The sequence below is a fragment of the Nicotiana tabacum genome, unplaced genomic scaffold, assembly GCF_000715075.1.
Source record: "Nicotiana tabacum cultivar K326 unplaced genomic scaffold, ASM71507v2 Un00123, whole genome shotgun sequence".
Classification (NCBI taxonomy): Eukaryota; Viridiplantae; Streptophyta; class Magnoliopsida; order Solanales; family Solanaceae; genus Nicotiana; species Nicotiana tabacum.
The window spans coordinates 11338-34457 of record NW_027438361.1 but is presented as its reverse complement, the minus strand read 5'-3'; the positions used below and the strand labels follow the sequence as shown (position 1 = coordinate 34457).

At 38.8% G+C, this 23120-nt stretch overlaps 2 protein-coding genes across 2 annotated transcripts; both read left to right on the top strand.

The window, feature by feature from the left end:
• Positions 1 to 1099: 1099 nt before the first annotated feature.
• LOC142178975 (uncharacterized) lies at positions 1100 to 6381 on the top strand. Its single transcript, XM_075248793.1, has 6 exons — positions 1100 to 1215; positions 1403 to 1616; positions 1865 to 2331; positions 2458 to 2674; positions 5696 to 5889; positions 6324 to 6381. The coding sequence occupies exons 1-6, from the start codon at positions 1100 to 1102 to the stop codon at positions 6379 to 6381; spliced, it is 1266 nt and encodes a 421-aa protein (XP_075104894.1).
• A 5939-nt stretch (positions 6382 to 12320) lies between these two features.
• LOC142178974 (uncharacterized) lies at positions 12321 to 15637 on the top strand. Its single transcript, XM_075248792.1, has 5 exons — positions 12321 to 13067; positions 13195 to 13896; positions 14118 to 14187; positions 14886 to 14958; positions 15067 to 15637. The coding sequence occupies exons 1-5, from the start codon at positions 12321 to 12323 to the stop codon at positions 15635 to 15637; spliced, it is 2163 nt and encodes a 720-aa protein (XP_075104893.1).
• Positions 15638 to 23120: the final 7483 nt, after the last annotated feature.

The window sequence follows — 23120 nt, the reverse complement described above, 5'->3', positions numbered from 1 at the left end:
GACTACGAGGCTGATGAGTTAGTTCCTATCATCTTGGGACGATCTCTTTTGGCCACTGGAGATGCCATTATCAAAGTCCGAGAAGGTAAGATGACCCTTGGGGTGGACAATGAAGAAGCGGTCTTCAATGTATATCGAGCCATTCAGTTGCCTCGTCATTACGAGGACCTGGCCATGATTTCTGTGGTGAAGATAAATGAACTAGCCGTTGAGCCAATTACATTTAAAGAAGATGCACTAGAAAAGGCATTGATATTGTTCAATCACTTGGAACTGGAAGAAGAGGTTGAGGAGATGTTGCAAATTTTGGATGCATCTTGTGAATACATAAGAGAAAGATCTCAGTTTGAGCCTCTGGATAGGCCAATCGACCTGCCCCCTAGACCCTCAGTTGAGGAGGCTCCAAAACTGGAACTTTAACCCTTACTATCTCATATTCATTATGCTTATTTGGGTAGTTCTAACACTTTACCTGTGATTGTTTCTTCTCATTTGTCTAAATTGCAGGAAGAAAAGCTCTTAAGGGTGCTGAGGGAGCACAAGCATGCCATTGGTTGGACAATGTCTGACATAAAGGGTATTAGGCCTGCATTCTATATGCACAAAATACGCATGGAGTAGGGACACAAACCTAGCGTGGAACATCAACGCCGCCTAAATCCAATCATGAAATAGGTGGTAAGAAAAGAAGTGATTAAGTGGCTCGACATAGGTATAGTATTTTCCATCTCCTATAGCAAGTGGGTAAGCCCTGTTCAATGTGTACCTAAAAAGGGGGGTATGACTGTTGTAGTGAATGAACAAAATGAATTAATTCCAACTAGGACTGTGACTGGTTGGAGAATATGGATAGATTATAGGAAGTTGAATAATGCTACACGAAAAGATCACTTCCCCCTCCCCTTCATTGATCAAATGCTTGACAAGTTAGCCAGATAGGAATACTATTATTTCCTTGATGGCTATTCGGGGTATAATCAGATTGCTATTGCCCTGGAAAATCAAGAAAAGACCACTTTTACATGCCCTTATGGCACTTATGCATTTAAGAAAATGCCATTCGGGTTGTGTAATGCACCTGCGACTTTTCAAAGGTATGATGGCTATTTTAACTGATATGGTGGAACGGCTTGTGGAGGTTTTTATGGATAATTTTTCTGTGTTTGGTCCTTCTTTTGATGAATGCTTGACAAATCTTGCTAAAGTGCTTGCCAGGTGTGAGGAGACTAATCTGTTACTGAATTGAAAAAAGTTCCATTTTATGGTATGTAAAGGTATAGTGTTGGGGCATAAGGTGTCCAAAGATGGACTAGAAGTTGACAAAGCTAAGGTGGAAGCAATTTAAAAAAAAATTCACCACCGATTTCACTGAAATGAGTTAGGCGTTTTCAAGGACATGCAGGTTTTTATCGCCGATTTATAAAGGATTCTCAAGAATTTCTTCTTTTTTGGGGAAGTTATTAGAGAAGGATGTGCCGTTCAAGTTTGACGATGCATGTCTGAAAGCATTCGAGGAGCTGAAAAAGAAGTTAGTGAGTGCACCAATCATAGTGGCTCCTGACTGGAAAGAGCCATTTGAGCTGATGTGTGATGCTAGTGATGGTGCAATTGGGGCCGTATTGGGACAGAGGGGGAGCAAAAGTTTTCACTCCATTTACTACGCAAGCAAGACTGTTACTCCTGCTCAAATAAATTATACTGTGATAGAAAGGATTTGTTTGCTGTAGTGTGGGCGTTCGATAAATTTCGGACCTATTTGGTTGGAACCAAAGTCATCGTCTACACATACCATGCAACCATCAGGTATTTGTTCGAAAAAAAAGATGCTAAACCAAGGCAAATCCGTTGGGTTTTATTCTTGTAGGAATTTGATTTAGAGATCCAATACCGTAAAGGAACAGAGAATCAAGTGGCTGATCACTTATCCAGGTTAGAAACTCGGAATCATATAGCTGAGGGAGATGTCATCAAGGAAACATTCCTGGATGAGCAATTGTTGGCCATTACTATTGGGGAGGTGCCTTGGTATGCAGATGTTTTGAACTATATGGCAAGTGGAGAGATGCCGCCTGATCTTGAACCTTATGCTAAAAAGAAGTTCTTGCGGGATGTGAGGTCATATGTGTGGGATGAGCCATTTCTGTTCAAATCTTGTACCGATCAGTTAATGAGAAGATGTGTGCCCGAATCTGAAATAAATGCTATTTTACATGATTATCATGCGTCGCCTTATGGTGGTCATTATGCGGGTGACAAAATGGCAGCTAAGGTGTTGCAATCGGGTTTTGATTGGCCTAGGGTGTTTAAAGACGCCCATGAGTTCGTGAGGAGGTGTGATAGGTGCTAGAGAACAGGAACAATCACGAAAAGGCATGAGATGCCATTGCACGGTATTATGGAGGTTGAAATTTTTGATGTGTGGGTAATTGATTTTATGGGTCCGTTTCCCTTGTCCAGTGGGTGTAGGCACATTTTGGTGGCCGTTGACTATGTGTCGAAGTGGGTGGAGGCCGTTTCTCTTCCTACCAATGATGCCAAGGTTGTGGTCAACTTTGTGAAAAAGCATATCTTTACAAGGTTCGACACTCTGAGAGTGATGATTAGTGATGGGGACACCCATTTCTGTAACAAGCTCTTGGACAATGTCTTAGAACCATATGGGGTCAAACATAAGGTTGCAACCGCTTACCATCCTCAGACTAGTGGGAAAGTGTCACTATCCGAAATTCCCACCTTCGGACCGTGATGGCGCCTAACATTTCACTTGCTAGGCAAGCCAATGTTATAATAATATTATCCATTTTAAAACAATTTCTAAATTTATTAATAACAAAGAACTAAATGCGGAAGAAAAGTTCGAAATGTAGTGAATAATACATAAAAATAACGGTATCTAAATACCATCCCAGAATTGGTGTCACAAGTGCACGAGCTTCTAAAATAATACAAATAAAGGTCTGAATATAATAAAGTTGTCTCAAAACAAACACACAACTAAAGTAAAGTAGATGGGGACTTCAGAACTGCAGACGCCGTGCAGTTATACCTCAAGTCTCCTATGGATAGCTGAAATCCGAGCAAGTCTATGGTACGCCGCTGGGACCAACTCCGAAATCTGCACAAGAAGTACAGAATGTAGTATCAGTACAACCGATCCCATGTACTGGTAAGTGCTGAGCCTAACCTCGACGAAGTAGTGACGAGGCTAAGACAGGTCACTTATAATAACATGTACGCAGTAATAGTAATAATAACAATAATAGAAATAAATTATGTAACTCATTTTTAATATTGAAAGCCAATTCGGCAGTCATAACCAATTATTATTTCAACCAATTTCCGTTGCAGCGTGCAACCCGTTCCCACAATATATTCATTTTCAACCCCCCAATATTTTTATTTTAATCAAGTATATATCTAGTCTTTTAAATAAGTCTGTTGCGGCGTGCAATCCGATACCCCAATATGGACTTTTTAATAAGTCTGTTGCGCCGTGCAATCCGATCCCCCAATATAGACTTTTAAATAAGTCTGTTTGCGGCGTGCAATCCGATCCCCCAATATGGACTTTTTAATAAGTCTGTTGCGGCGAGCAACCCGATCCCCCAATATGGACTTTTAAACAAGTCTGTTGTGGCGTGCAACCCGATCCCCCAATATGAACTGTTAATAAGTCTGTTGCGGCGTGTAACCCGATCCCCCAATATGGACTTTTAATAAGTCTGTTGCAGCGTGTAACCCGATCCTCCAATATGGACTTATAATAAGTCTGTTGTGGCATGCAACCCGATCCTCTTATATGTTCATTTCAATCAATTTTGTTGTGGCGTGCAACACGTTCCTCCAATATATTGATTTACCAATTCTTATAAAATAAATTGCCCCAATAAATGCAACAATTAATATGAAATTATGAGACAACAAGCATACAATAATTATGATTTAATTATGAAACAAACAATGACAAATAACAATTTATTATGAAAATCAAGGAGAACATAGGCAGTTTAATATTTAATATGCTAAATGTCAAGTAGGAATTAAAACACATAAATAAAATAAACATGTAACAATTATTGCAAGAATTCAAAAATTAATATTTGACAAAGAATAGGTGAGAAACAATTATTATAACAATTAATTCATGTCTTAAAATAATTTAAGATGTTTAAATAACTAAGCAACCAATTAAATTGATAAAGTATAGGCACTCGTCACCTTGCCTATACATCGTTGCACATGAAATTCACATAGTCAAATAATTTAGGGGTTCTATTCCCTCAAGTCAAGATTAACCACGACCCTTACCTCGCTTTGCAATTTCAATAAATTACTCGACCACAACTTTTCCTTTTACATTTGTCTCCAAAAGCTTCAAATCTATTCACAAACAATTCGATATACTCAATACGAATCATAGGAATTAATTCCATACGAATTTACTAATTTTCCGGATAAAATCCGAAATTCACTTTAAAAATTGATTGTGGGGCCCATGTCTCGAATCTCAAAAACACTTACGAAATCTAAACACCCATTCCGATACGAGTCCAACCATATAAAAATTATCCAATTCCGATGTCAAATGGATATTCAAATCATAAATTTTTATTTTTGAAAAGTTTTACAAAAATTCTATTTTCTTCCATCTAAATCCAAAATAATTGATGAATATAGACATGAATTTATGAAATATAATCACTTTTAGTTATAGAACACTTACCCAATTCAAAGTCGTGAAAAATCACTTTGGCATCGCCAAAATCCGAGACACAAATCTCAAAAAATGAGTAAAAATGGCTAAAACCCGATTTTATGTGTTCTGTCCAGAATTTCCGCTTCTGCAGAAAATTGACCACAGGTACGGTTTCCGCTTCCGCGGAAAATTGACCACAGGTGCGATTACACCAGAAGGCCAATATTTCAGATTTTTCCTTAAGTCCAAATTTTGATCTGTTAACCATCCGGAATCTACCCGAGCCCTTCGGGACCTCAACCAATTATACCAACAAGTTCTAAAATATCATATGAACTTAGTCGAGACCTCAAATCACATCAAACAATGCTAAAATTACAATTTACACCTCGATTCAAACTTTGAGTTTTAAACTTTTCAATTTGCAAATGTCGTGCCAAAACATGTTAAATGAATCCGGAATGACGTCAAATTTGGCACACAAGTCATAAATGACATAACGGAGCTATTCTAATTTTCAGAATTGGAATCCGGCCCCGATATCAAAAAGTCAACTCTTTGGTCAAACTTAGAAATCTTTAGCCTTTAAATGGTCATAACTTGAGCTAGGGACCTCCAAATTAAATTTCGGGGATACGCCCAAGTCCCAAATCACAATACAGACCTATCGTAATAGCCAAAATACTGATCCGGGTCTGTTTGCTCAAAATATTGATCAAAGTCAAATCAGTTGAGTTTTAAGGCTTTATTTCATATTTTAATCCATTTTTCACATAAAAACTTTTCGAAAAATTATACGGACTATGCACGCAAGACGAGGAATGATAAATAGTCATTTTTGAGGTCTTAAAATACATAATTACTTATTAAATTTAAATATGACCTTTTAGGTCATCACAGCAAGTTGAAGGCTCAAATAGAGAGATAAAGTAGATCCTGGAGAAGACGGTTAGTGCAAGTAGGAAATATTTGGTTGCAAAGCTTGATGATGCTCTATAGGCATACCGGACTGCCGACAAAACTCCAATCGGAACCTCCCTTTACAAGCTATTTTATGGGAAGGCATGCTATTTACCGGTAGAACTTGAGCACAAGGCCTATTGGGCGATAAAGAAGCTGAACTTTGATGCAGAATTAGTGGGTAGAAAGCGAGTGATGCAATTGAACGAGCTTGATGAGTTTCGCTTGCATACGTATGAGAATGCCAAGTTATATAAAGAAAAGACCAAGCGCTGGCATGATAAGCATATCCGCCGTCGCGAGTTCGAACCATGCCAATTGGTTCTCTTGTTCAATTCGAGGTTAAGACTCTTTTAGGGGATGCTCAAATCGAGATGGTCGGGCCCGTTTGAGGTAGTGAGAGTCACTCCACATGGTGTAATTGAGCAGCACGTCTTAGGTGGCGAGAGAACATTCTTAGTGAACGGACAAAAAGGAAAGCACTATTATGGAGATGGCTTTGATCGTCAGAAGTCGAAGATGTTACTTGACAATGATTAGACGAGATTTTGTGTCGTGCCGCGACGTTAAATCAGGCTCTTGTTGGGAGGCAACCCATCTTTACTGCTTTCTTTTATTTTTATTTTTTATATTATTATTTGCTGTAGTGTTTGTTTTTGTTTTGCAGGATTATAAGCATAGGAGGTAAAGTCATTAGAAGTGTGCAAAAGCGAGTTAGATGGTGAGAACTAAGTGTGGGGTGCCCACACAAAGGACCATGCCTGGGGGAAGTCTGAGTACCCCGTGAGCCGCTATTGCTTCAGCATTTGTCCTTTCAGGGAGTTTCTTGTCCACCCTTGTTATTGTTTTGCTTTATTTGTGCATTCAGGACACTGCACTCTTTTAAGTATGGGGTGGGAGAATTCTCTAGATAATTAGTAGTAGGATGTTAGAAAAATGTAAACTTTTCATTTTTGTTTTCGTAGTTGTGTAGTGTTTTAGTATTTTAGTAGCTATGAAAATAATTGAAAAACAAAAGTAGAAAAATTGGACTTTTACCGACAATGGATCTCCTAGACAGTTTTCTTGAAGGATTTAAGTCTAAGAAAAAAGGAAAAAAGATTATCTTTGTATGTAGTGTAGTAATTTCCTTTTGGTTTTTCTTTTTGCCGTGGTTCTTTTCCAAGGGTTTTGTTTGAACCGGGTGTAGTTGGTTTTATTTTTTTTAGGAGTAGGAGCCACTGTGAGATGAATTGAATTGAAGCAATATCTCTTGACTTTGTTATGATTTGAGAATAGTGAGTACTTGGTTGTGACGTTTAGGCTCAGTTTTTGACTCTTGTATAAGTACCTTAAATTGTATGATCTTAAATTTGCTTAACTGCTTTGACTAGAGTGTCTTGATGAGTCTGATCCTGAGTGAGCTATGTGCCATGTGTGTGTTATTCTGTGCGTTGCATTTGATGTCAAGAACTTGCCCCATGTGTTTGCAAAGTGAAATAGTAGTTTTATTCAGTCTTGGAAGTGATATAGGTGTTTCTTTGTTGAGCCAGAAATATATATATTTTACCCGCCTAATTGTTATGTATCGTAGTTAACCCCTTTGAGCCTGTAATCCTGTTTCTTTGGCAACCACATTACAAGACTTACCCATTTGTTTGAATTAACCATCTATTTGAACCTTTTAACTTCTTATGGGCACTTAAATTGTAATGAACTTTGCAAAAGTTAAAGTGGGGGATGGTTGCTTTGGCTTTTGAGTGGAACTAATGAAATAAGAAAAAAGGTGCACTGTTTTAAAAAAGTAAGAGCCACGTAAATTGAAAAAGAAAGAAAAAAAAAATATATAGTAGTATTGCTGTGAAAAATATTCCTTGATAGTGGTGACTCTTTATGTAATTGTACTTAAAAGAAGTATGGAGTAATATACATTGATGTGATGGTGGAGTTTGGTTTGATATAAGTATGCAGTTTGGATGTTAAAGTATATGTATTAAAGTGCTTAGGAAGGTGTAGTCACTCTTATATCCAAATGTATCCTATCCGACCAACAGCCTACATCACAACCAATTAAAGTCATACTTGATCCTAGACTGAATGGGCTCGATTAGTAGAGTAGTACACTACGGGCAAGCCTATGCTGTATCTTTTGTGGCATATGAATGTTATTTCTGAGAGTGAGTGAATTCTTCCTATCTTGAGTTCCTAATTGTTCTTAAATTTTAATGTGTGTGAAACTACTCTCTTTTGTTGTGTGAGGGCACTTAATTCATGAAGGAAAGGTAATAATGTTATTTACCTCTATGTTAGAGTAAGTGAGTGAGTGGTGAATAATGCATGGTACTTGATAGTCAATTCTTGGTGTGATGAGTTAGGAGAATTGTTTAAAAAGGTCGTGTCCCTATAAAGTGTAGTTTGGTTATTTCGTCAAGGCTTTTTCCCTACACATATAAATAGTCATTAAACACCATTTTTAGAGGAGGTTTTGCGACCGGAGGAAAGAACATCACGTGGAACAACTTTTGGAGGAGAAAATTATCGAGTTCTTAATCTAGGCTCGTGAGACCTATGTAACCTAGGCTCTGATACCAATCTGTCACGACCCAAACTAACCCCTGTCGTGATGGCGCCTATCGTGGAACTAGGCAAGCCAATTCATTTCCAAAACAAACAGATATTTTCATTTCAAAGATTTTTTCAATGCTATTTAACATAAAAACCTTTGTAAAGGAGTTCAAATCAAAACAAAAATACGAAAAAGAAAAGCCTGACATCAGGGTGTCACTAGTCATGAGCATCTACTACAATCTGTCTAACAATATCGAGACTAACTTAGCCTGGAAAATAGCTAAATACAACAAAAGAAAGATAAGAGGGAGAATAGCAGGGCTGCGATCGCCATGCAGCTACCTTGCTATCCCCGGGAAAAATCTGCAACCGGAATAGTCAATAGCCGCTACCGCGTCCAAATATTCCTGAATCTGCACACAAGGTGCATGGAATAACGTGAGTATGCCAACCCAGTAATTAACAATAATAAATAAAGATTGAGCAGTAGTGACGAGCAATAAGCATATAAAGTTCATATCATGAAATCTCAGTAAAATACAACATGCAAAATCAGTGTTTGAATCAAATCATCTCGTTTAAACCTAGTTCCAGTATAATCATTTAAAGATATTTTTCAACAGTTTTCAAACAGAGGCTCAATGCAAAGGTGAGCAAAAATGATGAAATCATAAATAGCCCCTCAGGCAAACCTCACAGTCACTCGTGCCACTCGGGCATACCTCACAATCACTCTTGCCACTCGGGCAAACCTCACAATCACTCTTACCACTCGGGCATACCTCACAATCACTCATACCTCCCAGTCACTCGGCACTCGTACTCAGTAGGTACCTGCGCTCACTGGGGGTGTGTACAGACTCAGGAGGGGCTCCTTCAGCCCAAGCGCTATATCAAGACAAATCATGACATAAATCACTCAGGCCCTCGACCTATATCAAACATGCTGCGGCGTGCAGCCCGATCCCATAATAATCCGAACATGCTGCGGCGTGCAACCCGATCCCTTAATTACCCGAACATGCTGCGGCGTGCAGCCCGATACCATATTTATCCTCACAAATCAGGCCCTCAGCCTCACTCAGTCATAAACCTCTCAAGCCACTGGGGCATTTCAGTAAAAACAGGGCATTCAACCCAAAACAACATTTATATGCATCAAAATAGAGTAATAAAATTGAGTTATGCAGTAAACAAGTATAACCGTGACTGAGTATAAATTTTCAATCGAAAACAGTGAGAGGATAGTAAGAAAGGCCCTAAGGGTCCAAAAGCACTGGCACAAGGCCCAAATATGGCATTCGGCCCAATTTACAGAAACGCTTTCTAAAACATATAAGTATCATATAATTTCAACAAAATATGCAACTTTACAGTTGCTACGGGACGGACCAAGTCACAATCCCCAACAGTGCATGCCCACACACCCGTCACCTAGCATGTGCGTCACCTCAAAATAGTAGAATGATACGAAATCCGGGGTTTCATACTCTCAGGACTAGATTTACAATCGTTACTTACCTCAAACCGGTCAAATCTCTACCCCGAAATGCTCTTGCCTCTCGACTCGGCCTCCAAATGCTCCGAATCTATTCACAATCAGTACAATACCATTACTATATGCTAATGGAATGAATTCCACAAGAAAACTATCAAATTAGCCCAAAACCCGAAATTAGTTCAAACCCGGCCCCCGAGACCACATTTCGGAATCCGATAAAATTTATAAAACTAGGAAACCCATTCACTCACGAGTCCAACCATACCAAATTTTTCAAAATCCAACTTCGTATCGACATTCAACTCTCAAAACCCATTTTATGAAGTTTCTACAATTTTCTCCAATTTTCCACCCCAAAGTACTAATCAAATGATGAAATTAATGATGTATTCATGTACATTAACCAAATCCAAGTTAGAATCACTTACCCCGATGAATTGCTTGAAAACCCCTTGAAAAATCACCACAAACCGAGCTTCCTATGTCCAAAATGTGAAATAATGCCCTAAATCCCATTTATATAGTGCACTCTCTGATCTCCACTACGCTGACTGCGAAAAACCTGGCGCGGCCGCGAAAATCCAACCCCTGTGGTCGCGAAAAAGTAGCGTTGTCCGCACTTCTTGGTGGCTGTAGTGATAGACTTTAGTATTTTGGCCATACCTTAGTCTACAGATGTCCAAATGATGATTTCTTTAGCGTTCTTGAAACTAGACACAAAGGGCTAAAACTTTAGTTTTGAATCATCTCAAAATTCCTTGTAGATCAAAAGATATAGGCTTCTGAAATCCGCGCCCCCCCTCCACCCTCAGCAAAATTTTGCCGCCCTCAGCGAACGTTTAGCCGCCCTCAGCGAAATTTTAAGCCCCAGAACAATGCCTCAGTTCCAGTATTGCCCAGACTCGCTCAAAACTCACCCGAAACACACCTAAGGCCCCCGTGACCTCAACCAGACATACCAACCAATCCTAAAACACTATACGAACATAGTCAAACCTTCGAATCACTCAAAACAACATCAAAACACCAAATTACCCTCGGATTCAAGCCTAAGAACTTCTAAATTTCCAAATTCGGCATCTGATGCCGAAACCAACCAAACCACATCCGAATGACCTCAAATTTTGCACACATGTCACAAATGACACTAGAAACCTACTCCAACTTCCAGAATTCCATTTCAACCCCGATATCAAATTTTCCACTGCCGACCGAAATCGCCGAAATTCCAACTTTTGCCAATTCAAACCTAATTCCATTACGGACCTCTAAATCACATTCCGGACACGCTCCTAACTCCAAAATCACCTAACGAAGCTAATGGGACCATCCGAATTCCAATCCGAGGTCAAATGCTAAAAAGTCAAACTTGGTCAACTCTCCAAATTTAAAGCTTCAACAATGAAATTCTTTCTTCCAATTCGATTCTGAAATACCTGCAAACCAAAACTGATGATTCACAAAAGTCAAAGTACATCATACAAAGCTACTCATGCCCTTAAATAACCGAGCAAAGTGCAAATATTCAAAATGACCGGTCGGGTCGTTACACATACACATTTGCATTATTGATAAATTAGTTGTTAGTTGTTTAATTTCCGCAATAGTTGATTAATAGAAAAATATCACTCTTAAATATCTTGGACAATTAATTGATTTTTTTGCTTAGTTGACAATTGATCTAAGTCTCTGTGAGTTCGACATCCGACTTTCGAGTCACTTTATTACTTGACGGCCATGCATACTTGCGTGTACTTGGGGAACCAACAAGTTTTTGGTGCCGTTGCCAGGGACTTATTTATTGATTGTTTATCTAAGTTAAAATTTTATTCATTATTTGTTCAAGTTTTAATTTTTAGTTTGCTTTATCTGTGATAACGGAGGTTCTTCTTTTGAATGCGGAGGAGTAGAAGCGCAAACAATATCCTTCCTCTTGATCCTGAGATCGAACGAACACTTCATAGAGTGAGGAGGGAAGTTGAAGCTAGAACTAGAATTGAAAGAGAGTTGTACATCGTAGTTCAACCACAGCCATTAGAGATGGTAGGTAATGAAGGGCGTCCGGTGATAGAAGCTGCAAGGCCCATTCTTGCTAATATGACACAGGAAATTGTGAAGCCTGAGATCATGGGTCACTTTGAAATCAAACAGTACATGGTACAGATGATTCAGTCCACAGGGTAATATGTGGGTTTATCTCATGAAGACCCGCAGAGGCACATTCAGAACTTCCTGAAATTTAGAGACACTTACAATTATCCAAACGTTTCCAAGGACTATGTTAGGCTGACACTGTTTCCCTTTTCACTCCTAGGGGAAGCTAAGGAATGGTTGCAAAAGGACCCCGCAAAGTCAATCCACAATTGGGATGATCTAGCAAGGAAATTCTTAATCAAGGTTTTTTCCATTAAGAAGACAAAGTCGCTGAGGAGCCAGATTTTTGGGTTTCAACAACGAGATGGAGAGCCTCTTCGTCAATCTTGGGAAAGATACAAGAAGCTACTCAGAGACTGCCCACATCATTGTTAGACTGATGAAGTGTTGGGTCACACTTTCGTTGATGGTTTGGACGAGGCATCAAAGATGAATCTTGACTCAGCATGTGGGGGTAGTTGCATGGCAAGACCGTATAGTGAGATCCAGATCCTGCTAAACAATTTCACTGCTAATGATAATAATTGGCAAGTAGATGGGGAACCACTAAGAGCACTTAAACAAAAGACAGCAGGTGTGCTCGAGCTTGATGATTTCTCAGCCATGTGGGCATATATAGCGGGATTAGCAGATCAGATGAATAAGATGACAATGCACCAAGCACAACATATGCAACATGTGCAACAGATGTCTACTTGCTGCGAGTTATGTGGTGAAGGTCACACAAGTGACATATGCCCCGTGAATCCTGAATCCATCTACTACGTGGGGCAACAAGCTAGAGGGTCGATGAATCAAAATGCTCAATATGGCAACACATGCAATCCGAACTGGAGGAATCATCCTAACTTCTCTTCGAGTGGAAATCAGAACATCGGGCCTCAAGCGAATTATAATCATCCACCTCAACCTCCACAGCAATCAGAAGAGAGTCTGACTGACATGATGAAAAGGTTGTTGCTAGACAATCAGAAAGTTATGGCTGAGAATCAACAATTGCGCATAGAGTTCAGAAATCTAGAGAGTCAGTTTGGGAAAATGGCTAACAATCAGAATATTAGACCTGATGGAGCTCTCCCAAGTGATATAGAGAAAAATCCTCAAGTCAATGCAGTGACGTTGAGAAATGGGAGAGAGTTAGTAGAAGTGCCTAAGAAGAAAAATGAGCAGTCTGGGCTCGAAGAAGAAAGAGTGCCAAAACCTGTAGAGGTAGATGAGAGAAACAAAAATAGAGTCTGAGAAAATATCAGAGAGAGTGCCACCTCCTTTTCCTCAAAGACTGAGAAAGAAGAATGATGACCACATGTTTCACAAATGTTTGGGTATGCTGAAGCAGATACACTTGAACATCCTTTTGATGGACATGCTTCATGAGGTCCCAAAATATGTAAAATATTTTAAGGATATAGTGGCAAATAAGAGGAAGTTAACTGAATTTGAGACCGGCGCACTTACTGAGGAGTGCACTTCCAGGATTCAACATAAGCTTCCAGAAAAGCATAAGGATCCGGGTAGTTTTACCTTCCCCGTGAGTATTGGTGAAATGGATGTGGGTAGAGCCTTGTGTGATTTGGGTGCAAGTATCAATCTGATGCCGTTGTCAGTGTTGAAACAATTGGGATTAGGAGCTCTGAGACCCACCACGGTACTACTACAGTTAGCTGACAGATCTTATGTCTATCCTGAGGGGGTAATTGAGGACGTCTTGCTGCAGATTGGGAAGTTTATTTTCTTTGCAGATTTTATCATCATGGACTACGAGGCTGATGAGTTAGTTCCTATCATCTTGGGACGACCTCTTTTGGCCACTGGAGATGCCATTATCAAAGTTCGAGAAGGTAGGATGATCCTGAGGGTGGACAATGAAGAAGCGGTCTTCAATGTATATCGAGCCATTCAGTTGCCTCGTCATTACGAGGACCTGTCCATGATTTTTGTGGTGAAGATAAATGAACCAGCCGTTGAGCCAAGTGTATTTAAAGAAGATGCACTAGAAAAATCATTGATGTTGTTCAATCACTTGGAACTGGAAGAAGAGGTTGAGGAGATGTTGCAAAGTTTTGATGCATCTTGTGAATACATAATAGAAAGATCCTAATTCGAGCCTCTAGATAGGCCAATCGACCTGCCCCTAGACCCTCAGTTGAGGAGGCTCCAAAACTGGAACTTAAACCCTTACCATCTCATCTTCATTATGCATATTTGGATAGTTCTAACACTTCCCGTGTGATTGTTTCTTCACATTTGTCTAAATTGCAGGAAGAAAAGCTCTTAAGGGTGCTGAGGGAGCACAAGCATGCCATTGGTTGGACAATGTCTGACATAAAGGGTATTAGCCCTTCATTCTGCATGCACAAAATATGCATGGAGGAGGAACACAAGCCTAGCGTAGAACCTCAACGCCGCCTAAATCCAATCATGAAAGAGGTGGTAAGAAAAGAAGTGATTAAGTGACTCGACATAGGTATAGTATTTTCCATCTCCGATAGTAAGTGGGTAAGCCCTGTTCAATGTGTACCTAAAAGAGGGGTATGACTGTTGTAGTGAATGAACAAAATGAATTAATTCCAACTAGGACTGTGACTGGTTGGAGAATATTCATAGATTATAGGAAGTTGAATAATGCTACACGAAAAGATCACTTCCCCCTCCACTTCATTGATCAAATGCTTGACAAGTTAGCCGGACAGGAATACTATTGTTTCCTTGATGGCTATTCGGGGTATAATAAGATTGCTATTTCCCTGGAAGATCAAGAAAAGACCATTTTTACATGCCCTTATGGAACTTATGCATTTAAGAGAATGCCATTTGGGTTGTGTATTGCACCTGCGACTTTTCAAAGGTGTATGATGGCTATTTTAACCGATATGGTGGAACGGTTTGTGGAGGTTTTTATGGATGATTTTACTGTGTTTGGTCCTTGTTTTGATGAATGCTTGACCAATCTTGCTAAAGTGCTTGCCATGTGTGAGGAGACTAATCTGGTACTGAATTGAAAAAAGTACCATTTTATGGTACATGAAGGTATAGTGTTGGGACACAAAGTATCCAAAGATGGACTGGAAGTTGACAACGCTAAGGTTGAAGCAATTGAAAAGTTTCCACCACCGATTTCAGTGAAAGGAGTTAGGAGTTTTCAGGGACATGCAGGTTTTTATCACCGATTTATAAAGGATTTTTCAAAAATTTCTTCTCTTTTGTGCAGGTTGTTAGAGAAGGAGGTGCCATTCAAGTTTGACGATACTTGTCTGAAAGCATTCGAGGAGCTGAAAAAAAAGTTAGTGAGTGCACCTATCATAGTGGCTCCTGACCGGAAAGAGCCATTTGAGCTGATGTATGATGATAGTGATGGTGCAATTAGGGCCGTATTGGGCCAGAGGAGGAGCAAAATTTTTCACTCCATTTACTACGCAAGCAAGACTGTTACTCCTGCTAAAATAAATTATACTGTGACAGAAAAGGAGTTGTTTGTTGTAGTGTGGGTGTTCGATAAATTTCGGGCCTATTTGGTTGGCACCAAAGTCATCGTCTACACAGACCATGCAGCCATCAGGTATTTGTTTGAAAAGAAAGATACTAAACCAAGGCTAATTCGTTGGGTTTTACTCTTGCAAGAATTTGATTTGGAGATCCGAGACAGTAAAGGATCAGAGAATCAAGTGGCTGATTACTTATCTAGGTTAGAAACTCGGAATCGTGTAGCTAAGGGAGATGTCATCAAGGAAATATTCCCGAATGAGCTACTATTGGCCATTACTGCTGGGGAGGTGCCATAGTATGCAGATTTTATGAACTATCTGGCAAGTGGAGAGATTCCACCTGATCTTTAACCTTATGCTAAAAAGAGGTTCGTGCGGGATGTGAGGTCATATGTGTGGGATGAGCCATTTCTGTTCAAATCTTGCACCGATCAGTTAATTAGAAGATGTGTGCCCGAATCTAAAATAAATGCTATCTTACATGACTGTGATGCGTCGCCTTATGGTGGTCATTATGCGGGTGACAAAACGACAGCTAAGGTGTTGCAATCGGGTTTTTATTGGCCTAGGGTGTTTAAAGATGCCCATGAGTTCGTGCGGAGGTGTGATGGGTGCCAGAGAATAGGAACAATCACGAAAAAGCATGAGATGCCATTGCACGGTATTATGGAGGTTGAAATTTTTTATGTGTGGGGAATTGATTTTATGGGTCCATTTCCCCTGTCCAGTGGGTGTACGCACATTTTGCTATCCGTTGACCATGTGTTGAAGTGGGTGGAGGGCATTGCTCTTCCTACCAATGATGCCAAGGTTGTGGTCAACTTTGTGAAAAAGCATATCTTTACAAGGTTCGGCACTCCGAGAGTGATGATTAGTGATGGGGGCACCCATTTCTGTAACAAGCTCTTGGACAATGTCTTAGAACCATATGGAGTCAAACATAAGGTTGCAACCGCTTGCCATCCTCAGATTAGTGGGCAAGTGTGACGACCCGAAATTCCCACCTTCGGACCGTGATGGCGCCTAACATTTCACTTGCTAGGCAAGTCAATGTTAGAATAATATTATCCATTTTAAAATAATTTTTAAATTTATTAATAACAAAGAACCAAATGCGGAAGAAAAGTCCGAAATGTAGTGAATAATCCATAAAAATAATGGTATCTAAATACCATCCCAGAATTGTTGTCACAAGTGCACGAGCTTCTAGAATAATACAAATAAAGGTCTGAATAAAATAAAGCTGTCTGAAAACAAACTCACAGCTAATATAAAATAGATGGGGACTTCAGAACTGCAGACGCCGTGCAGTTATACCTCAAGTCTCCTAAGGGTAGCTGAAATCCGAGCAAGTCTATGGTACGCCGCTGGGACCAACTCCGAAATCTATACAAGAAGTGCAGAGTGTAGTATCAGTACAACCGACCCCATGTACTGGTAAGTGCGGAGCCTAACCTCGACAAAGTAGTGACGAGGCTAAGGCAGGTCACTTATAATAACATGTACGCAATAATAGTAATAGCAACAATAATAGAAATAAATTAGGTAACTCATTTTTAACAATGGAAGCCAATTCGGCAGTCATAACCAATTATTATTTTAACCAATTTCCGTTACAGCGTGTAACCTGTTCCCACAATATATTCATTTTCAACCCTCCAATATATTTATTTTAATCAAATATATATATATAGACTTTTAAATAAGTCTGTTGCGGCGTGCAATCCGATCCCCCAATATGGGTTTTTTAATAAGTCTGTTGCGGCGTGCAATCCGATCCCCCAATATAGACTTTTAAATAAGTATGTTGCGGCGTACAATCCGATCCCCCAATGTGGACTTTTTAATAAGTCTGTTGCGGCGAGCAACCCGATCCCCCAATATGGACTTTTAACAAGTCTGTTGCAGCGTGCAACCCGATCCTCCAATATGGACTTTTAATAAGTCTGTTGAGGCGTGCAACCCGATTCCCTAATATGTTCATTTCAATCAATTCTATTGTGGCGTGCAACCCGCTCCTCCAATATATTGATTTACCAATTCTTATAAAAGAAATTGCCCCAATAAATGCAACAATTAATATAAAATTATAAGACAACAAGCATACAATAATTATGATTTAATTATGAAACAAACAATGACAAATAATAATTTATTCTAAAAATCAAGGAGAACATAGGCAATTTAATATTTAATATGCTAAATGTCAAGTAGCAATTAAAATACATAAATAAAATAAACATGTAACAATTATTGATAGAATTCAAGAATTAATATTTGACAAAGAATAGGAGAGAAACAATTATTATAACAATTAATTCGTATCTTAAAATAATTTAAGATGCTTAAATAATTAAGCAACCAATTAAATTGACAAAGTATAGACACTCGTCACCTTGCCTATACATCGTTGCACATGAAATTCACATAGTCAAATAATTCAGGGGTTCTATTCCCTCAAGTCAATGTTAACCACGACACTTACCTCGCTTTGCAATTTCAATAAATTACTCGACCACATTTTTTCCTTTTATATTTGTCTCCAAAAGCTTCAAATCTATTCACAAAAAATTCGATATACTCAATACGAATCATAGGAATTAATTCCATATGAATTTACTAGTTTTTCGGATAAAATCCGAAATTCACTTTAAAAATTGACAGTGGGGCCCATGCCTCGAATCTCGGAAAAACTTATGAAATCCGAACACCCATTCCGATACGAGTCCAACCATACAAAAATTATCCAATTCCGATTTCAAATGGATCTTCAAATCATAAATTTTTTTTTTGGAAAGTTTTACAAAAATTCTAATTTCTTCCATCTAAATCCAAAATAAATGATGAATATAGGCATGGATTTATGAAACATAATCACTTTTGGTTATAGAACACTTACCCAATTGAAAGTTGTTAAAAATCGCTTTGGAATCGCCAAAATCCGAGACTCAAAACTCAAAAATGAGTAAAAATGGCTATAACCCGATTTTATGTGTTCTGTCCAGCATTTCCGCTTCTGCGGACAATTGACCGCAGGTGACTAGAAGGCCAAAATTTAAGATTTTTCCTTAAGTCCAAATTTTGATCCGTTAACCATCCGGAATCCACTCGAGCCCTACGGGACCTCAACCAATTATACCAACAAGTTCTAAAACATCGTATGAACTTAGCTGAGACTTCAAATCACATCAAACAACGCTAAAATTATAATTCACACATCAATTCGCACTTTGAGTTATAAACTTTTCAATTTGCAAATGGCGTGCCGAAACATGTTAAATGAATCCGGAATGACTTCAAATTTGGCACACAAGTCATAAATGACATAATAGAGCTATTCCAATTCCAGAATCGGATTCCGACCCCGATATCAAAAAGTCAACTCCATGGTCAAACTTGAAAATATTTAGCCTTTAAATTTCTAGTTTCCGTTAAATGATCATAACTTGAGCTAGGGACCTCCAAATTAAATTTCAGGCATACGCCCAAGTCTCAAATCACAATACGGACCTATCGGAACTGTCAAAATACTGATCTGGGTCCGTTTGCTCAAAATGTTGACCAAAGTCAACTCAATTGAGTTTTAAAACTCTATTTCATATTTTAATCTATTTTTCACATAAAAACTTTTCGAAAAATTATACGGATTGCACACGCAAGACGAGGAATGATAAATAGTGCTTTTCGAGGTCTTAAGACACATAATTACTTATTAAATTTAAAGATGACCTTTTGGGTCATCACAGCAAGTTGAAGTGTCAAATAGAGAGATAAAGTAGATCTTGGAGAAGACGGTTAGTGCAAGTAGGAAAGATTCGGCTGCAAAGCATGATGATGCTCTATGGGCATACCGGACTACCTACAAAACTCCAATCGGAACCTCCCCTTACAAGCTAGTTTATGGGATGACATGCTATTTACCGGTGGAACTTGAGCACAAGGCCTATTGGGCGATAAAGAAGCTGAACTTTGATGCAAAATTAGTGGGTAGAAAGCGGGTGATGCAATTGAATGAGCTTGATGAGTTTCACTTACATGCATATGAGAATGCCAAGTTATATAAAGAAAATACCAAGTGCTGGCATGATAAGCATATCCACCATCGCGAGTTCGAACCGGGCCAATTGGTTCTCTTGTTCAATTTGAGGTTAAGACTCTTTCCAGGGAAGCTCAAATCGAGATGGTCGTGCCCGTTTGAGGTAGTAAGAGTCACTCCACATGGTGCAATTGAGTTGCACGTCTTAGGTGGCGAGAGAACATTCTTAGTGAACGGACAAAGAGTAAAGCTCTATTATGGAGGTGGCTTTGATCGTCAGAAGTCGAAGATGTTACTTGCTAATGATTAGACGAGATTTTGTGTCGTGCCGCGACGTTAAATCAGGCTCTTGTTGGGAGGCAACCCATCTTTACTGTTTTATTTTATTTTTATTTTTTATCTTATTATTTGTTGTAGTGTTTGTTTTTGTTTTGCAGGATTATAAGCATAGGAGGAAAAGTCATTGGAAGTGTGCAAAAGCGAGTTAGATGGTGAGAACTAAGTGTGGGGTGCCCACGCAAAAGACCATGCCTGGGGGAAATCTGAGTACCCCGTGAGCCGCTATTGCTTCGGCCTTTGGCCTTTCAGGGATTTTCTTGTCCACCCTCATATTGTTTTGCTTTATTTGTGCATTGGGGACACTGCACTCTTTTAAGTGTGGGGTGGGAGAATTGTCTAGATAATTAGTAGTAGGATATTAGAAAAATGTTAACTTCTTATTTTTTTTCATTACTGATCTTGTGGACACCATGTGAGATAATGCGCCTATGACGCAAAGATTGGCTGCAATGAGGATGGATCAGACAGTAATGTTGGACCAACAATCTTGGAACAATTTGCCTGACAGGTTTTTGCAAACTTAATGGACAGTATAGCTAGGTTCAATTCTTAATTCTTGACTTTGAAAGTGTATTTAATGTTTCTCATGGATATGTCTCTAACAAATTGTAATAATCTTTCCAGCAATTCATTTGAGATTTGAACAATAACTGTACATACTGCACTTTTGAAGTAATATCAGTAGTTTCAAGTTTTTTTCTAATTAGTCCTTTGGTTTGGTGCTTTTGAGACGCTATTAGTCCGAATTTAGTGTTCAACTTTTTATTTAGACAAAGAATCTTCTGCTGATACTGTTAAACTAATAAGCTTGATCATGTGTTACAAACTGTCTAAACTAATTCTACTACTGAAAGAGATGAGCAGATGCTTAGCTCTACCATGTTTTAGGTCTCTTCCCCTTTCTTATTTTACATATATTCATATGAGAATTTGGCTTCTTTTGCGGGTGGAGCTAGTGTACATGTTACATAAATACTGTATTTATGTTGGAAATTTATTAAATATGTACAAATTATTAATATCTAAAAACTAATACCGCCCGGGCGAATTTTAGGATCTTCGTATTATCCTTATACTTAACTTTTCCACTAAAATCTTAGTGGCAAGTGTTAATAACTCCAAACATTAAGTGGGCAATTTTGATACTCACGTCATGGGGAACATCAAAAGTGATGCATGTTTGAGCCATTTGAAATTCACTTGATCTAGAAAAAATCACATGAAACTGATAATGAAAAACAAGATCATGTTCGGTTCCTTTGATTTCGTTGCGCGCACGCACACAAATTAAATCGTACATAGACAATTCGCATTTGATATAACTATCGTGCAAGTATTTTACTATTAAGAATCAATCAGTTTCTTGTTACAGATTGTATATTGATTTATTATAATTATAGGATATCCCCTTTCGCGAATGACTATTTATCCGAGTAATTTCTGATATTTGGCTATAATTTCATATTTTTAGTACATTACTTACCTTACATTTTGGGGCTTCTAAACTATACTATATTTGTGCTTAATTGAATTTAATTTATGTGTAGGTATGTTGAAGACGAAATTAGGAGCAAAGTAAAGATTTTATGTGTATTTTATATACTACAAGAATGGAGTTATGATTATTAATTAGTGGATATATAAGGATTAAAGTTTAACATTACAAAGGAAGACAAAAGAGACAAATCAAAAGAAGACAAAAAGAACAATTGAAAAAAGAAAAAAAAACGTGAATTGGAAATGTTAGGCAACAAAATTGAATCGAAACAGCAGCAGGCGTAGCGAGCTACTTTGCTCGCGTTAGAGCAGGCGAGGCGAGGATTAAAGCGCGCAACAGAGCTTGCGTCGCACGGGCTACAGCGAGATGAAGCTCGTGTTTTGCCTCGCGCCGCGAGGCCTGTAGCGGGGGTGTTCCGAGATTTAAAGCCTATTTTGTCTCATTTTTGATTTTGGACTTGGTTATTTCGTCTAGGCTTTTTTCCTATACATATAAATAGTCATTAAACACTATTTTTAGAGGAATTTTTGCAACCGGAGGCAAGAATATCACTTGGAACAACTTTTGGAGGAGAAAATTATCGAGTTCTTCATTCCTTTATCTTTTGTTTGTAATTTGTTTATGCAAAATACTTGGAAAATTATTACTACGAACATGAGTGGCTAAGCTGTAACGACCCGACTTGTCATTTTAAGAATTAACACCCCATTCAACGACTTAAGGTCTTGAGTAGCTTCGTATTATATGTATTGACTTGCGTGCATGGTTGAATTCAGTTACCGGATGATTCAGGGTGATTTGGGACACTCAGTCCCTAAAGCGGAAGCTTAAGTCTTAGGATTTTGACCATAGTCTGAAATGTGTGAAGATGACTCCGGAATGGAGTTTCGTCAGTTCCGTTAGCTCCATTGGGTGATTTTGGACTTACGAGCGTGTCCGAAAAATTATTTGGAGGTCCGTAGTGGAATTAAGATTGAAATGGCAAAAGTCGAATTTTTGGAAAATTTGACCGGGGGTTAATTTTTTGATATCGGGGTCGGAATCCGATTCTAGAAATTTGAATAGCTTCGTTATGTCAATTATGATTTGAGTGCAAAATTTGAAGTCATTCCAGATGGATTTGATGTGTTTCGGCACAAGATATAGAATTTGAAAGTTCAAAGTTCATAGATTTTGATTTGAGGTGTGATTCATCGTTTTGATGTTGTTCGATGTGATTTGAGGCCTCGAGCAGGTCCGTGTTATGTTATGGGACTGGATGGTTTGATTGGACGGGGACCCGAGGGGCTCAGGTGAGTTTCGGGGTGGTTTCGGACCATTTTTAAGCCAATTATAGCTGCTGGTGTTTGGCTACAGCAGTGTGCTATGCGATCGCGAAGCACAAAATGGGGGAAAATGGCCAGTGAATCGCGATCGCGGAAGGCCTTTCGTGATCGCGTAGAGGAAATTTTCTGCTGCACTAACCCGAATTTGGAGGCTTATATCTCGCAATCTATAAGAAATTGATAGATGATCCAAAAATAAAAGTTATAGCTCTTTTTGTCTAGTTTTCAGAAATGTAAACTATTTGTAATTTGGAGGTGTGTTCAAAAAGTTATGGTGGATATACTACAGGCTGTCCGAGAAGAGTTTGAAAATCTCTGTTGCATAGGGCTGATTCTGAAAGCTTATATCTCGAAATCTATAAAGAATTAGGAGATGAGAGACAAAGGAAAGTTATAGCTCTTGGAATCTAATTTTCAGAAAGTTAAACCATTCATCATTTGGAGTTTTGTACAAAACGTTATGACCATTATACTAGAGGCTGTCTGGAAGAGTTTGGATGTTTGTTCTTCACGATCGCGATTGGTTTTCCGTGATCATGAAGAGCAATTTTGGGGCTGAAAAATTTTGTGCTTCGCGATCGC

What these genes read in the sequence shown, in the direction of transcription:
- LOC142178975 (XM_075248793.1), top strand. Translation starts at nt 1,100, where the DNA reads ATGGCTATTTTAACTGATATGGTGGAACGGCTTGTGGAGGTTTTTATG. An exon ending in GTGATGGTGCAATTGGGGCC is followed by an intron (nt 1,617 to 1,864) that starts GTATTGGGACAG and finishes TTATTCTTGTAG; the next exon opens with GAATTTGATTTAGAGATCCA. An exon ending in GATGAGTTTCGCTTGCATAC is followed by an intron (nt 5,890 to 6,323) that starts GTATGAGAATGC and finishes TTTGTTTTGCAG; the next exon opens with GATTATAAGCATAGGAGGTA.
- LOC142178974 (XM_075248792.1), top strand. Translation starts at nt 12,321, where the DNA reads ATGGCAAGACCGTATAGTGAGATCCAGATCCTGCTAAACAATTTCACT. An exon ending in GACAATGTCTGACATAAAGG is followed by an intron (nt 14,188 to 14,885) that starts GTATTAGCCCTT and finishes TGGTACATGAAG; the next exon opens with GTATAGTGTTGGGACACAAA. An exon ending in AAGGTTGAAGCAATTGAAAA is followed by an intron (nt 14,959 to 15,066) that starts GTTTCCACCACC and finishes TCTTTTGTGCAG; the next exon opens with GTTGTTAGAGAAGGAGGTGC.